Consider the following 16366-nt stretch of genomic DNA (forward strand, 5'->3'; position numbering starts at 1 on the left):
CATAGGTTTTCTGAGGATGTGGCTGGCTGGCTGGCCAACTGTTTAATTTTTTTTCCCTTCTTAAATCCTCATAACCATTGGATTAGGAAGCTATTTCATCCCCCTTTACTCACAGATGCCAAACTAGCTGTAGTGGAGTGAAAATACAGCTATAGAAGCCCTGAAGATAAGGGGCTAATGTCTATGTCTCAAACATGAACAGCCAGATCGCTGTGCAGCCAACCAAAGATCCTTGGTAATAACATGCTGTGAGAAGTAAGGGGATGTGGCTGGAGAAGGGGGGCTTTCTGGGATAGGGCAGCAGTTTTCTGGGACTGAAATCCTTGTTCTGGCTCCTGGAGTTAAGCACATCATGGTACAGTGCACATGCAGTAATGAGGTTGAGTAAAAGGATTGTTGACCAAAAGCCAGCCCAGTAGAGGGGCATTGAGACACCAGAGACCCCTCAAAGTCCTTCAACACATTTCCAGGAAGGTCTAGAGGAATGAACTGTGAATGATAACTGAATTGCATAGAAAGGAATAAACTTATCTCCAGGGTGGGGAAAACTTATCCATAAATAGGTAGCCCCATGAAGCTCAGGTATACATGCTCCAGCACTCTGGAAATCCCATTAGCTGGATCGACACTGGAGCAAGGACTGGTGATCTTCCTCCCTCCCTCTCTCCAATTTGTCTTGCTCACTCTACCTCTTTATTCAAAACCAATCACTGTGTTCTTATACTGGAAAATAAGGGAATGACATATCATTTTCCATGACAAGTGTAAAATTTGCTAATAAAACTTTGTAAGCTTTTACAGACCTTCTGGCTTTTGTCATGCTGTTTTGACCATGAGCATCTGCACACCTGTGTGTTACCTTCTCTTTTGGGGTGGGATGCCTCAACAGCAAAAATACTGTTCATTAATCAAAAATTATAACATTAGAAAACAAGTATATCATAGCTGCTGTTCACAAGGTCAAAGACCTAAATTCAAGACATAGCTACTGACATCACCTGTTAAAAATCAGCAAGAAGTTCCTATCTAATTTTTAATCCATTTATTATATTATTAGGAATTTAAAACTGAAGTCAAATGGATTGAAATAGGATAGGATAGTCAGATTTTTCTGAATTCAAATGTAAAACTAAAGTAATTCAGGATAACCTGCACTAGTCTTCTAATAGGCTATCATCACTCCAATATTTTTTTAATGGAACAAACATTTCATTCAAGCCTGGAACTGAGATAAAGCTGGGTCAATACATGATTTTCTTCTTGTTAAGAGAAGCTGTTATTGATTTATTTCTTTGCAGCTACAAAAGGATTATAAAATAAAGTAGATCTTGGGTAGCAAGGTATTGATCAAATCTTTCTAACAATTAAGTTGCAATTTGTAATAGCGACCAAACAAGTATCTTGTTGTATAAAAGAAAAAAAAAATTGTGTACAAAATTTCAAAAATAACATGATTTCTTCAACTGGTGTTGCTACAAAACCATACTTGCAGGAAAGGCAGAGCAACAAAAGAAACAATACCATATGTTACATTAAAAAATGTTCAAAAACCTCACCCTACAGTTGTATATTCCAACAACATTGAAAAAGATTGAATTTGGTTGATTTCAGCTCCTATTGTTATGGCTCAAGTCTGAAACATCTTCTATTAATAACTAATTAACTAACTAGCATAAACTAACTTCCTCGTGTTGGCATATAGTGGGAGTCCTTTGTTACCTTTATTTTTAACTGGAAAACTATCCCAAAGCTGGCAAATAAGGTGAATTAAAAATCAAATGCAAATTTATTGCAAAAGTGCTATCAGAAAACAACAATAACAACAAAAACAACACAAAGTGGCAAGAGCTCATCTGAAGTAAGCTTGTACATTTCCTGTCCCTCAGATTCTGCAAAAATGGAACTGATGCAGGATACTATGTTCTCCAGGAGTAAAACAAAACAAAAGAGAAAATCAAGAGTAAAATAGCTTTGTGAAGTCATCTTCCACAAAAAAATAATTTTACAACTGCATTCAGGAATGAACCTACCTAGAACCCACTTGACCTTTCTAAAGGAAGCTGAACTATGTTGTTCCCTCTCAAAGAACAGGGATGAGTTAGAGTCTTTTCTTGGAAATGTCCCACTTCTAATTCATCACCCACATACTATTATATCTGCTTCACATTGTGAAATCACAGTTTCTATATTCCACTAGAATTCAAAAGCTCAGAGAGCTACTAAGATCAGTCTTACAAATACAACAAGGGGATTGACACCAGGGAAAAAAGAAACAAATAAACTATGCTGTTGTCACACAGGATAGAACATGATTCCTGCCAGAAAGCAAGACCAGACTTAGTGACCTAGTAGATCCTTTCAAGTCATGGCTTAAAAGTTAGCAGGAAAAAGAAGCTGCTTTTTCTGAAAGTGAGCTGATAGACAGGAAAATAATTATTTGCTGAGTGCCACATCTTGACAGTGATTAGAAGAAAAACAAAACGAAAAAACCACTGTTCCACATGAAGAATAACTTAATCTTTGCTGCCAAAATTCTGAACCATGATGATCTCAAAAGGGTGACAAATAGCATGACTGTCAGGTGAATGGGTGCAGAACAGCAATAGATAAAGCAGTTTCACATAGCAGCTACCGGCTTTCTCTGGTTTTATTTAAAATGTAGTGTTTATGTCAATTTCTATACTATTCTCTATTATGCAGTACATTCTCATTTCAGTCAATTGCATGAATACTAGAGTTTCCTCCAATAGAATGAATGTAACAATACAACACTAATTCAGAAAATATGAATATTAGCATAAATGCCTAAAGCAATTCCCACTTTTAAAAGTAAAACAATAAAATAAATCAGCTGCATAGTCTGGGCCTACAGGCTACAGACAAGTGACGCCATTTAAAGGCAGAACAACAAAAGTTCGATAAATCCAATCTCTACAAGATCTAAAGCCTCAGACACAATACACAGTTCCTTTTTAGTCTGGATTCTGGAACTCTGCTTTAAACAAATTTAAAAAAATAAATAAAAAGGAAGCTAGAGATATTATCTGCAGCCTGAAGTCTAGGACAAACTTTCTAATTGTTGAGTAGTCCTCATTGTTGAGCAGTAAACAAACTACATGCCAAATTTGTTCCTGATTGTTCAACACAAGCAAAAGCAGTCAGAGATATTTAGTGAAAGGTAATGCAAGACACATGTTTGATGAGAACCCCGAAGCAAAAATTATGAAGATTCCTTTTCCCCAGAATAATATTTAGTTAATGCATGGAATTTTTCAATGATTCTTGCTTTCTGTTTCTGATTTTGAGAGTTTAGAAAAAGTATCCCAAAGTTCTCACTGGTTAAGAAAAACTACTGTACGTTACACAAAGTCACATGCAGGAAACCCTGCTTTACAAAGACCTACTGCTCATATATGTGACAGAGAAGAGGCAGCAACAACAAAGTTCCAAATACAACGTTAAGATACAGGATCAGGGCAGTAATGCAGTCACCTTTTCACCAGGCATTGTGACAACAAGTCTTTTCTGCAGATTCAAGTATATTCCAAGTGCAAACTGGGCATTCACAGAAGTGGACCCATCATATCTTTCCACGTATATCCTTCTTATAGGAGTAACAGAATAATACATTCCTACAGGTGGGAGTTTTTATGCATGTTGTGGAGTTTAGTTAACCTTTTGTTTGCCTTTATTTAAAGGTAAATTCAGAAATAACTTCTGGCTTGTAATGGCAATTGTGAGAGGGGGAACAGGGACTACTTCAAGTAGTGTGGTCACTTTGGTGTAATAGGAGATCAAAAACTTTTCCTTAGTATCTACAAAAAAACCCCTAACATACCCAAAATTAACACCCAGTCCCAGCTGTCTAACAACACATCCATGTGATGGCACATAATGATCTAACTGAACTCACAGAGCATCAATAACAAAGCATAACTTTCAGCATCTCTCTGTCTCCTATCCTAACCAAAATGGAAAATTCCCTCTGGAAATGAGCTAGTTTCTTTACCCACTGAAGAATTTCATAATCTATACCTTCTCTTTCACATATAATTTCAGATGCAAGTTGTTGACATGTTACGCAAATTAGTGAAGTCAATCAGCCATGCCTGAAACTTTATGCTTGAGCGTAGCAATGAAACATAATATTTACTTTTCATACATTTTCTCTTTTACCCTGTTGTGTTATTTCATAAATAAAGCTTTTACCAATATGGATGAGACACAATTCATGCCCTTTGTGCTGTTTTAACACTAAAATAGCACTGTTTGAAATTAACATCTTAAAACTATCACTGTAGGAGTAATCTCTATGAAGAGATTGCTGCCCCAATGACTTGACATTAAGTGAAAAAAACCCAAAACTACTTAGATTGCTTAAATTCAGTTAGAAACTAGTTAAGTTAGATAAGCATTGTGTTCCTCAACAGGAGGCTGAGCAATATTAAAATGTTGTTTACTAAAAAACAAGAACAACATTCTAACTCTAAGGACTGGAGTGGCATTTTATTTCCAGAAGTATTCTCTTCACACAGCTTCTTTATGTCCAACTTAAAATTCAAATATCCTAAAATCATAATCTAAACTGTTTCATTGATACACCTTTTGTGCACCTAGGACTTTTGAAACTAAATGAAATTTTAGCAACCTGCTATTTATATTCTGGGGTGGAAACAGTGTTTAAATCTTAATGTCAATAGATTCATAGTGTTCTTCCCACATGAGAAAATCTTTAACATTTTTTTCATTTACATGATAGATCATTAGCACATGGTCTGTGATTGAAAAGTTCATTGCAGTTACTTCAATAATATTTTCCAGAAGTACAGTTAGAGGATTACCAGTAAAGTTTCAAAAATGACTATTCATAAGTCAGGAAAATAACCTATGCAAGTCAGCTCAGTCCATTCCATATCCTTATTATGCTGACTGATATCAAGGTTTTCTGGTTATATACCATTTTTCCACTGAACCCATTCAATCTTTGCCATGCAAGTATATTCTAAATATTGCATTTGTCATCATTCTTGAGCATGTGGCCTTAATCATGAGAACATTTTCTTATTGCTTTACTAATTACTTGTATTTTAAGTCCTGCAACAACTGTTACAAGCAATTGTTGACACAGGTAACAGCTTAATTAAATAAGTAATCCTTATGGACTATGCTCATTCCATGCAGATGACACGAGCTATGGAAAGGGTTCTATGGAAAAGACTACCCAGCCACATAATCAAAACTAGTATTGTCACTACATGGCACAGCTGAACAAGACACAAGTGTGAGTTTTACCCTCTGCTTGGGTCAGACACCACAGGTTTCATGAGACTGACAATTTAGTTTAAAGGATCATCAAAAAACACCCCAGTCTCACAAAGTTTGAGTGAAATTACTTTAAACAGAATAAGAAATGACACTGAATCACAGCTAATATGCTCTATATTTTCAGCTGTCAGATCTCCTCAGTTGTTCACTCGGTCCTCAGTTACTTTCTTAGTATTCCTTTGCCTCCCTCCTCTTGGCTCCTGTTTTCCACACTACCAGTAAAAAGTCAGAAAAAATTCTTCAGGATTATTCCTGAAGTCCCTCCTAAGCAACAGGAACAGACCTATAATCTGTAGAGCGTCAAAATTCAAGACATCCTTTATACAACTTAAAATATACATATAATAAAATATCTCCATAATTCAAGTCTATGAGACTATGCAGACATGAGCAAAACCAGATCTTGTTTCCCTTCTTAACACTGGCAAAATGAAGGAGACAAACTGGGGGGGGAAAAATCCAAACCCAACAAAATTTGCAGTCTAAAGAGCTAAATTTTGGCCATGTTTTAACAGGGACTCTTCTAATGAAAGTCAGACCACTTTAATAGGTAGCAATGGCAGCCCCACCTATAATATAGCCTATAAAGGACTTTCTTTGAAGATTTAGTAGGCATTCTCATTGAGTGAGCCTGCACACATTTACAGCAGCTGAGAATTTGATATATATGCATTAACAGAGCAAAACTAATCACAGTTTTTGCTGTAGCACCAACCAAATAAGAGGTGGCAAGAATAAAATCAGCTGCATTCACAAATAAATAATAACACTTCATTATTTTTCTTTAAAGTTCTGGAATGTTTTTCATTCAATGTTAGGTGTAATATTGATTTTTTAAAAAGTGTTATAGATCTATATTGTATTACTTGCAGGTGATCATACCTAGAAAACAATTGCAACTAACGTTGCGTAGGGTGAAATTAACTCATTCATTAACAGAAAAAAAAACCAAAACAAATCAACCCAGAGCAATAAGAATAATTTTACCACTTAAAAATGCTCACTAATCAGAAACAATTAAATCATGCATATCTATCTACATACACAACAAACATATGCAGTCACTCCCTGGCTTAGAGAATGAAAGCCCTGTGTGCAGAATAACAGTGTGCTAAAAATCATTAATCTTTCACGCACTAAAACATCCCAAAACTATCAGATCTTTCTACAGATTAGCTAGAATTCTCCCTCCTGCCATGTGCAAAAATACATTTTTATTTCAGCTTGCAATAAAAAAGTTTTATTAAAATCATATGTTTATACAGAATACCAAATACTTTATACATTTGAAAGTTATCTGTAAATTTTTGCATGACTACTATTTCCAGTGCAGCCAGTGCTTTACATCCACCCATCCAAGCAATGCATTCACTCAGCAGACCCTGCACACCAACACAAGGAGCAAAACCAATTGCCAGACAAGAGCTTTTCCAGAAAGCAGCAGAGTGAGGGTCCTGGTTCTGTTCTGCACAGTGCTTCTTCATAGCTCAACAGGTGACACAACACATCTGCTTTGCATAACATGTCCCAGTAAAAATCTCTACAGAAACACCATTTGTAAGATCTTTACAGCACCCAGAGCTGTCATAGAAGCCATGCAAGTCAGTAACCACTTAAAGAGCACTTGGTGCTTCCTGTAAAAAAACACACTTGTGGAATTACAGCCTGCTTTCCCCAAATAACTGCTTCTTCTCCTAAACATGGATAGACTTCATTATCCGAGTGTTTACTGCAGTATAAATTAAGAGAATTCTAAAAATGAAGTCCTGCATTCCAAATTGCTGAGAGGGTGTATGTGAAATATGTTTGTGAAGCTGTTCTGTTTCAATTGTTTTATGGCAGTACTCTGAAAAGCCCTAACTGGATTCTTACACATGAGTATTTAACTTTGACATCTGCAATAAATGATAGCTCTAACCATAGTTGTAATGAAAGCCTGTTTATCTGTTTAGTCAATCTTTTCTCCCCAGATACTACAATTCAACAAGCCAGACTTCTCTATTAAGCAATTTCTTTGTATTTTTGGGAGCAGTACATTTGTTTGATTATCAGAGGAAGAGAAAAAGAATTGTTTTCTGTGAATTAAGGTGGCCCACACAAATGTTTGTCCTAGGTGGCAGTGACTGCTTTGATTGCCTTAAACTTTTGTGTGGAAATTTGTCAGAAAAAAATTGTTCTTTTCAAAGAAGCTAAGCACAATCAGTCATTTTCATTTAGCTTTCACTACATTTTTTTTTTTAATTTGCTGACAACATATCTAAATTTATGGCAAGAAAATTAAATATTTAGTATTAAAATCCACATCTAATGTTTATTCATAATCACTGTCTTTAAGCTCTCTTTTTGTTACAGAAGGAAACAGCCATGCTTTCTACTCTGTTGAGCAATTTTCCTCACCAAATCTTATCAAATGTATAGGGACACACAGCATCACTTTTGCATTCCTTTTTTTACAACTGTGATAGCAATTAAGCTAGGAATAACCATTAAAAATGGCTTTTTCTAGGAGGAGGAAAGAGGAGAAAAAGTCTTGCACTTTGGAGATTTACTGCAGGACAGCAAGATAGCAACAGAACCTTACATTTCCTCCTATCCCAGTTAGTACAGCCTAGTGCAGCACAGTGGTGTGTGTGTTTGCACTGTCCTTCCCATCCACCCAGAGAAAGGTTTTATCCAACACCTTGGGATAATCATCCTAGCTGCATTAGCAGTTCTGCTACCTGCCACAAGTCATCATCACAGTAAAGCTCCTGGCCAAAATGTGTATATGGGGGCAAAACCTCCAGAACCAAGAGGTGGGGAACTAATAGGTCCTACTCAGATATAAGATCTAATGAACTGAGATTTTAAGGAGTCCCTCTGTTTATCCCATGTGGAATAAAGTCTTGTACAGCACTAACTGGCATGTCAAACAATGATGGAAAGAAGTGCCTAGCTTTGAATTGAGTACAGGAACATGAAACCAAGATAAAACAAGAATTTTAACTGCTTTTTAGGAACTCACATAAGACCATCCCCCTCTCTGACCTGAAAGTTTAATTGAAAATTACTTAGCATACCACCACATTTTTACACAGATACCAAGAAGATTACAGTCAAATAGTCATGTAAACATTCCCATTCAATTATTTTACTCTGGGGTTTAAACTTCTACATTTTAAAGTAGTCTTCCCATTTTTATTATATTGAACACCATTCTGTCTCAAGAAACAGGTTTGATTAACGTTGGATTTTTCCCAACAGTGCTTGTCATTTATTGTCTGTATAAACTTCATATTCTTTATATACATAAACACAACACAAACTTTAAACCATTCTTATTGGTATAACACTAGGAATTAGATTATGAAGCATAATTTTTCTCTGAAGTCATGGTACTTCATATGCAAGTCATTATTTAATGTATAAAATTAATCAGAATAATATATATACCACTCCTTGCACATCTGCAGTCAATTTCAAAGCATCATATATGCACCTAATTATTACAGTATTATTTTTGTTAAAGTGGATAAAGCAAAGATATTTTTAAGAAAATACATACTTGAAAAGCAATTTATGAAAAAAAAAAAATCTTCAGCCTTGAACATGTACAGCTTTGAAATCCATCCTACATTCTCTCCTTTTCTAATTTTTCTATAGCGTGTATTTATATATGGTAACAATTCCACACCAGACATAATTCATCTCAGCTGCATGCAAAAATCTGTCTTCATGTAAAAAAACAGCCTAGAAAAGATCTGAAATTAAATGAGTACTCACTTGTTTAGTCTTTGTTTTTGTAATGGTGTCCGAAATGGGTTTCTTCCTCTCTTTAACAGCTGTTTTAGAAAACAGTTCTTCAAACTCATGATAATCTATGGAAGGCTCTTCAATTTTTTCCCACACAAGTGAAGCACTAGAATCTCTAAAGTTAAGCAAAAGACCTATGTAGGGCAATGTCAGACTAAATAAGGTCATAAACGGAGGAATAAAAAAAAATAAAATAGTAGCAATTTAAAAGTTGTTGCCTAAATTCTACTAGCAGCATTTTGATAAGAACCACTTGATTCTTCCTCATACTGCTGTGTTTTCTTCTTTTTTCACATGTGATATGATCGGGCTTATTTATGTTCACCCACTCTACATGCATAGGAATAAAAATAGGCTGTATACAGGCTATAAAACATACAGACATGGACAGGAAGAGAAGTAGAAATAGTTATTTACAGACCACCTGTGTGACAGTGGCAAGAACTTGAAAAGAAGGAATAAATTCATCATGAAATAACAGCAGATGGGTTTTATAACTACTTTTCAAAGATATAAGGAAAATATTTATAAGGAAACTTTTTTTTATGACCAGTAATGATCTTTTACAAATAAAAACTCCCAAAAAGCATCAACAGCTGAAACCAAGTCATACCAAAGTAAGAGCTATCAGAATCTCTTTATGCAATTAAATTGCAGATTGAACCTGAGTCTGTTGAGTGTACTTCTAGGTCACTGAAGAAAGGAAAGAGAAGGATAGGATACGCTCAGCATACGTTCATCTAGAAGGAAGACACTACCAAAACTTGCAAGCTGCTTCAGAGACTGACCGATGCTACTTTGAAATTAGAGGGGAATCACAAATATGACACTTTGAAAAACATTTCACAGAACACTTGGTGGCACACCATCACCCCCGGATCTCTGATCCACATGTGATATGCAGCCCCAAAGGACACTGGAAACGCTACCAAAGAACTTCCAAGTGAAAATTATATTTGTGCACTTTAAAGAAAACGGGCACCCTATTTACATATCCAACTACACATAAAATCCTGTTTGCACCGATGTCCTCCCAAAGATCTACCTAGCAGGAAAGACTTTTGCTAATGACAAAGAATACTATCAAGACAGCCATAAAGAAAAACCACCACTCTACACATCTCTATGACTTACCTTTTACTGTGGAGCTGAATTCTTGTCCAGTAGAGAGGCTTCATTGGCCGAGAAGGCTCTATCACATGTTTCCTGCTCCCTTTCTCCTGATTCATCCCCATTGCAAATAAACCAGATGGTAATGGAGGAGGAAGAAAACCACAGCCCTGTGGGACTGCTGGGTAGCTGCCACCCTGGACTGATGCTGGAAGCGGGGGTGCACTTCCAGGCAATGGTGGTGGGGCTGGAGGAGGCATCCCCAACCCAGGCAAAGGAGGGGGTGGTGGAGGGACACCAGCACCAGGCAGAGGTGGTGGAGGAGGTACAGCTACACCAGGAAGAGGGGGTGGTGGAGGGACACCAGCACCAGGCAGAGGGGGTGGAGGGGGCACGGCTACACCAGGCAGAGGTGGTGGAGGAGGTATGGCTACACCAGGCAGAGGTGGTGGAGGAGGTACAGCTACACCAGGAAGAGGTGGTGGAGGAGGTACAGCTACACCAGGAAGAGGGGGTGGAGGAGGTATGGCTACACCAGGAAGAGGGGGTGGAGGAGGTATGGCTACACCAGGCAGAGGTGGTGGAGGAGGTACAGCTACACCAGGAAGAGGGGGTGGAGGAGGTATGGCTACACCAGGCAGAGGGGGTGGAGGAGGTGGAGGGGGAACAGCTACACCAGGCAGAGGGGGTGGAGGAGGAGGAGGGGGTGGAATTCCCCCTCCAGGCAGAGGTGGGGGAGGTGGTGGCAATCCTGCTCCAGGAAGCGGTGGTGCTGGGGATGGCAATCCCAGGCCGGGCAGAGGAGGAGGTGGAGGAGGGACACCAGCTCCTGGTAAAGGTGGTGGTGGAGGGGGAGGTTCGATACCCCAGTCAGGCAGAGGAGATGGGACTCCTGCTCCTGGCAAAGGTGGTGGTAGAGGTGGTGGGGGGAATCCAGGGCATGGGAGGAGAGGAGCTGGAGGCAGCATCGCTATCTCCCCACTTGGCAAATGCGGAGGAGGAGGAGGAAGAGGTGATGTCACGGTGCCTGGGAAAGAGTGGTCCAGGTGTGTCACTGCTGAGGCAGCAGAAGAAGGGAGTCCTGAGTCAGGTAGGGGTGGTGGCAGTGGCAATCCTGCCGTAGACATGGGAGTAACAAAGGAATGGCCATGTGCTCCAGCCTGTTCAGTCACTGGGGCAATGCTACATGTGGGCTCTGGGGGCACGGAAGGGGGATGTTCCCTACAGGTTACAGCTACAGTACTTGGAGGCTGATGGCAAACTGATGTTTCAGTCTCTCCTTCGGATGCTTTGGGTCCTGCAAGAGGTGGCTGCGCTATACTCTGCCCTGCTTGGCTGGCATCCAGTGGCACTGAGATTAGCTTCGGTGACAGAATTAAGGAGATTTCAGAGCAAAACGTGGGCTGTAGTTCTAGAGCTGGCAATTTCTGAGTAGGCCCTTCACTTTTGCCCCCTTCTAAGTGCAGTGGCAGGGGTGGCTGTGGCAGTGCACTGGCTGAAGGCATTGTATGTGTTAAATAATCCTCTGTTGGTGACGTCTGTACAGATCTCGCCTGTGACACAGTCCTGGGTGCGGTCTCCTCTTCATTCCTTTGAAGAGTCACTCTGCCGAGTTCCCTGGAGTCTGCATGTGTGTGCTCATTTTCCTGCTCCCTCCCAGCAGTCTGTACCTCTGCAGCAGGAAACTGCTTCTCTAGTTCTGCAATTTTTGTCCTCAGATCCTCAATAGTTTGCTCAAGTTGTTGGATGACACTGGCACGCTCCTCAGATTTCACCTCAAACTCATCCTTTCAAAGAAAACAAATAATAAGCTCAAAAGAGGACAACATTGATCACCATATAAAAAAAAAAAAATTTAGATCAAGAATACTAGCATTCCAGAGGTTCAAAAATAAGTTAGTTATGTCAAGACTTTAAAAAGTGAGGAATCATTTTGGCTAGCTGCATTTTAAGAGGAAGAAAACAGTTTAAGAAAATTACTTATGACACTACCTTTGTCAGTACAAGCATATTTTAGACTGTGATTATACTTGTCGAAAGCAAAAGTCAGAAGCACCCCTCCCTCCCTGCAAATACCCTGACTTAGAAAACAACCAACCACTGAGCACAAGTACTGCAAAATCATTTGCCTACATGTGGATGTGAAGACATGGTGGTGGGAGGGCTCAGCATTACTTTAATTCTCTTAATGGAAAAAATTTTAAGTGTTTCTTTAAAGGGATGCACCATGAATAACAGACTCAACACAGCATTGACCACTGCATTTCAATATACACCTTAACGATACAACACAGATCAGGAATGCAGAATACTACAAATGCTTTTGGAAAATCTAAAAAAACTAAATCTCAGAACAGAATAAACCAGTATGACTAGGGAAGAAAAGAAGCAAGAAAAAGCTAAGGGAGGACTTCCATCCTACCCCAAATTTTTAACTCTTTTGCCAAGTGATAGACTGTGATAGGAAAGATTCCTGCTTAGAACGATTATTCTGTATTTGACAGGTTTCACTTTTTTATCTCCTTCTCTAAATCATCTGATCCTGCTTTCTGTAGACTGTGTACTGAGTAGAGGAACCATTTACCTTAATGGCACATTAATTCCTACATTTAAAAAAAAATACTGTAGCAAACTGTATTAAATTGAATGGATATGTGCTTTCATCCAAACCTGCCAATAGAAGAAATCTTGTCCAAAAATAGCCATTTGTGCTTATTCAGGACTGATGAACAAGATAGACATGACCTTACAACAAAAAAATCTGCTAATAAATAAATTATTTTCTAGCTGCATACATTTACTTTTTAGTACTTTTATTTTCTCTTTCAATTTAAAATTAGCCAGCATTTCCAGTATTTAGTTGTATTAAGTTGGTCATGCAACAGGTTTCACAAATGGTTACAGCAAAACTCATTTAGTGCCTTTTTATTCCCTTTTACTAAGTCATGTTCTTCTCAGATGGGACTGTAGGCTTGTTAATAGGAAATATTTCAAATACTCAGATTATAGGTTTTGTAAAGAACTATAAAAATAAGCACATAATACTTGATATACCAATTGCCTTAATTTGTACGTCTTTCACATCTCTTGACATGTGAAACTATTAAAAGTTGTTTGTTTTTTTTTTCTGGAAAAAAAAGTTATAACTTCCAGCTGGGAATTATTAATAAAATATAATGTTCAATAATACTTTAAAAAATGTTTCTGCACAGAATTGGTTTTCAGACAAAATTTCAATTTCTTAGTTATCTTAGAATTTCTTAGTTGCCCTGAAGCAATCCCAAAAGCAACACAGCAACAACATGTAAACCAATTATTGCTTGATTTTGAAGTACCATTATCAAAAAACTTACAATCTCAGATAGTTTGAACTTTCTGGAACAGCAGTTTGAACCAAAGGTAATGTGTTACAACTAGGTCTCCCTGCCACAGGCTGACAAAAAATGTAAAACAGAGAAAGGAACATGAAAAAATGAATAGTAAAGGAATTAACACAGACATTATAACAAACAGTATAATAAGAGGGGAAAAAAAGGCTGAGAAAGACATTTCCATTGCAAATTACTCATGATGCTTCAGTCCATCCAGTTTCCTTTAATAACTCAATACTTCATAGCAGCACCAGTTTTGTTGAAGAATTTCTTAATAAAGGAGGAATACAGTATTATTTATCCCTTTGTTTCATCTGCTCTTATCCCCCTACCAGTGACCTGCAAATACAATAAGGCCTATCAGTTCTTCAAAAGGCAACACTATCAAAGGAAATATGTTGCTAGGATTATTAAGGCCACACACCACTTTTCAGCTGAGATCAAATCCAGTTTCTCCAGACTGTAATTCTCCTAAGCTCCTATTCTACACTGTAAGAACACTCCACAAGGGTTTTATAAGAGATACAGTAAATTCATTTCTGCCATAAACAAACTGCAGCCAACAGGATTAAGCACAATATTCAGTGGCTCTGAAGAGATTTGCCTTAAAAATGGCTGATCTCAGAGCAGTTCACTGTTTTAAACGCTCTTTTACTCGGGAGATTAGATTCAACTTTATCAAGAAAAATAAGTAATTCTTGAGTTCTGTAATTCTACATTAACTGCAGGAAAACCTTAGAATTCACTGTTCTGCAAGACAATTTACCCTGCAGATAATGAAATTTCTTCCAAGAGAAGAACTATTTTTTTTTTTTTTTTTTTAAATGAGCAATCCAGTGAGATGAATTAGCAATCCAGACAAGAAATGAAAATGTACTAATGAATTAAAAGGGCTGTTTAGCCATGCCCTAAGAAACTGTGTTTTTGCTATCCTTGAGATACAGCATTTCACACAACTGGTGATTTCTCATCATGTTGCACCTAAGAATCACCTACATATCCAGGTTTTCATAGAAACAGCATTAGTATGAACAAACAAGACTTTGATGTGAATGAAATGATATTTTATCCAGAGGATGTAGTGTACTTCAATTTATTTGGTCTAAAAAACAAGGAAACCAAAAGCAAGACAAATCGTAGCCCCTGTATTTATGTGCTTAAGTAATTATTTTAGACAGAGATATTTTTCATTTAGATTTTTAAGATGTCCAGAGAGCATTTTAATTGGATTTTTGCCTTTGTCCTCATTTAAAGTTGGCATCTAGATTTGAAAGGGCTTATCAAATAAATGTAAGTCACAGAATGCTTCCTCTAGCCTCAACAAAGAAGGAAATCAAAACTATATAAATCAAATCAGAAATGAAAATTCTACAATTTCCTTAGAGAATAAGCAAGAGAATACTTAATTTTTCATACATGTAAAAGATGGTCAAAAGCTCTTGACAAGGACCAGAAGACTGAGATTAAAAAACCCACACATAATGAAAGAAGTTTCATTTTCAATTCAGGGGACAATTCCACAGCAGAAACCTACGGGGTTTAAAAGAGATATGAGGAAACTCTGTCTTGCCTAGAGTTCTTACCCAGGACCCAGGTACTGTGGAACAGTCTTCTTTCTGTAAAGAAAGAAAGAAAGGTGGAAGCTTAACCCTTGCTTTATCCTGGTGGCTTGAGTATGAAAGAGTGAGCAGGAAAAAGCATTTCAGAGGTGTGCGGCTACAGAACAGTGCCCAGCATTTCTCAAACAGGCTGAACATGTTCCAAGTGCACTGAGTTGGATGCTTGATCTGAGACTCATCTCCTTGGGTTGCAGTGATAGGATTGTTTGTACATGGATCTGGAAATATTTGCTTTACTGGCTAAAGGTTGTACACTTGGATCTGCACATGTACATTACATACAATTCATTCCAATCTTGTCAGGTTTTCCACATGTGCATTTCAGATGTCCAGCATAAAGCTGATCTATATAGATAGAACCTGTCCAGGATCTTCAAACATGTAAAAGATCAGATTGCAGCTAGCTCCTGCTACAGAATTGACAATCTAGTTTCTCAGATGAGTGACTGAAACCTATAGACCCTTCTATAACTAAACTTCCAGGCAGAAAAAACCCCACATTTGTAAAAGTTAGCCCTAATCTATATGTATATATAGACATACATGCATGTGTCTGTATATTTGTCTATATCGTTCTCTATCTCACCTTTCATTCACTCGTATGCTTTATGAATAGCCTTAAGGTATAATTTTTAAAAAATAAACATAATGACAGTTCTTATTAGTAATTTTGGCATATTTGAAAAATAGAAAACATATTACAGTTTAGTTTTAGAAGTTAATACTTCATACAAGTCAAAAACTTGCATCACCAGTTTTTTAATTTTCAGCAAGTTGTCACAGTGTCATGACATTTCCTCTCTGGATGTAATTTATATTTAGATGATAGAATTATATTTGCTTTGATTTTGGTTTTTTTTTTTTTTTTTTTTTTTTTTTTTTTTTTTTTTTGTGCTGAAAAACTTGAATCTTTAGTTTCTCCACGTCACAATTCACAAATCAGAGTTTATGTTGCTACCTAGTTGCATGAACACAGAGGAAATAGAAGTATACAGTTAAACAGGATTAAGAGGGCAGAATAAGGTTCCTCAGGTCTTCTAATAAGTGTGCCTGGGAGTACTTGGTGGTACTAGCAGCACACAGGAACTTGGAAGGATGCTATTCCAACTGCTCTCTTAAGAAATGCCTCTTTTCTACGCGAAATGAAAC

At 37.6% G+C, this 16366-nt stretch overlaps 1 protein-coding gene across 1 annotated transcript in view; it reads right to left on the minus strand.

The window, feature by feature from the left end:
* The window catches only part of FMN2 (formin 2), a 153060-nt gene that overhangs the window by 92678 nt on the left and 44016 nt on the right, over nucleotides 1-16366 (minus strand). The window contains exons 5-7 of the mRNA XM_056486928.1: nucleotides 10862-12014; nucleotides 10252-10624; nucleotides 9088-9232 (exon numbers count right to left, since the gene is read on the minus strand). Of these exons, the coding sequence (XP_056342903.1) occupies nucleotides 9088-9232; nucleotides 10252-10624; nucleotides 10862-12014 (1671 nt within the window). The remainder of the gene's footprint in view (nucleotides 1-9087; nucleotides 9233-10251; nucleotides 10625-10861; nucleotides 12015-16366) is intronic.

Source organism: Oenanthe melanoleuca, chromosome 3, assembly GCF_029582105.1.
Source record: "Oenanthe melanoleuca isolate GR-GAL-2019-014 chromosome 3, OMel1.0, whole genome shotgun sequence".
NCBI classification, from domain to species: domain Eukaryota; kingdom Metazoa; phylum Chordata; class Aves; order Passeriformes; family Muscicapidae; genus Oenanthe; species Oenanthe melanoleuca.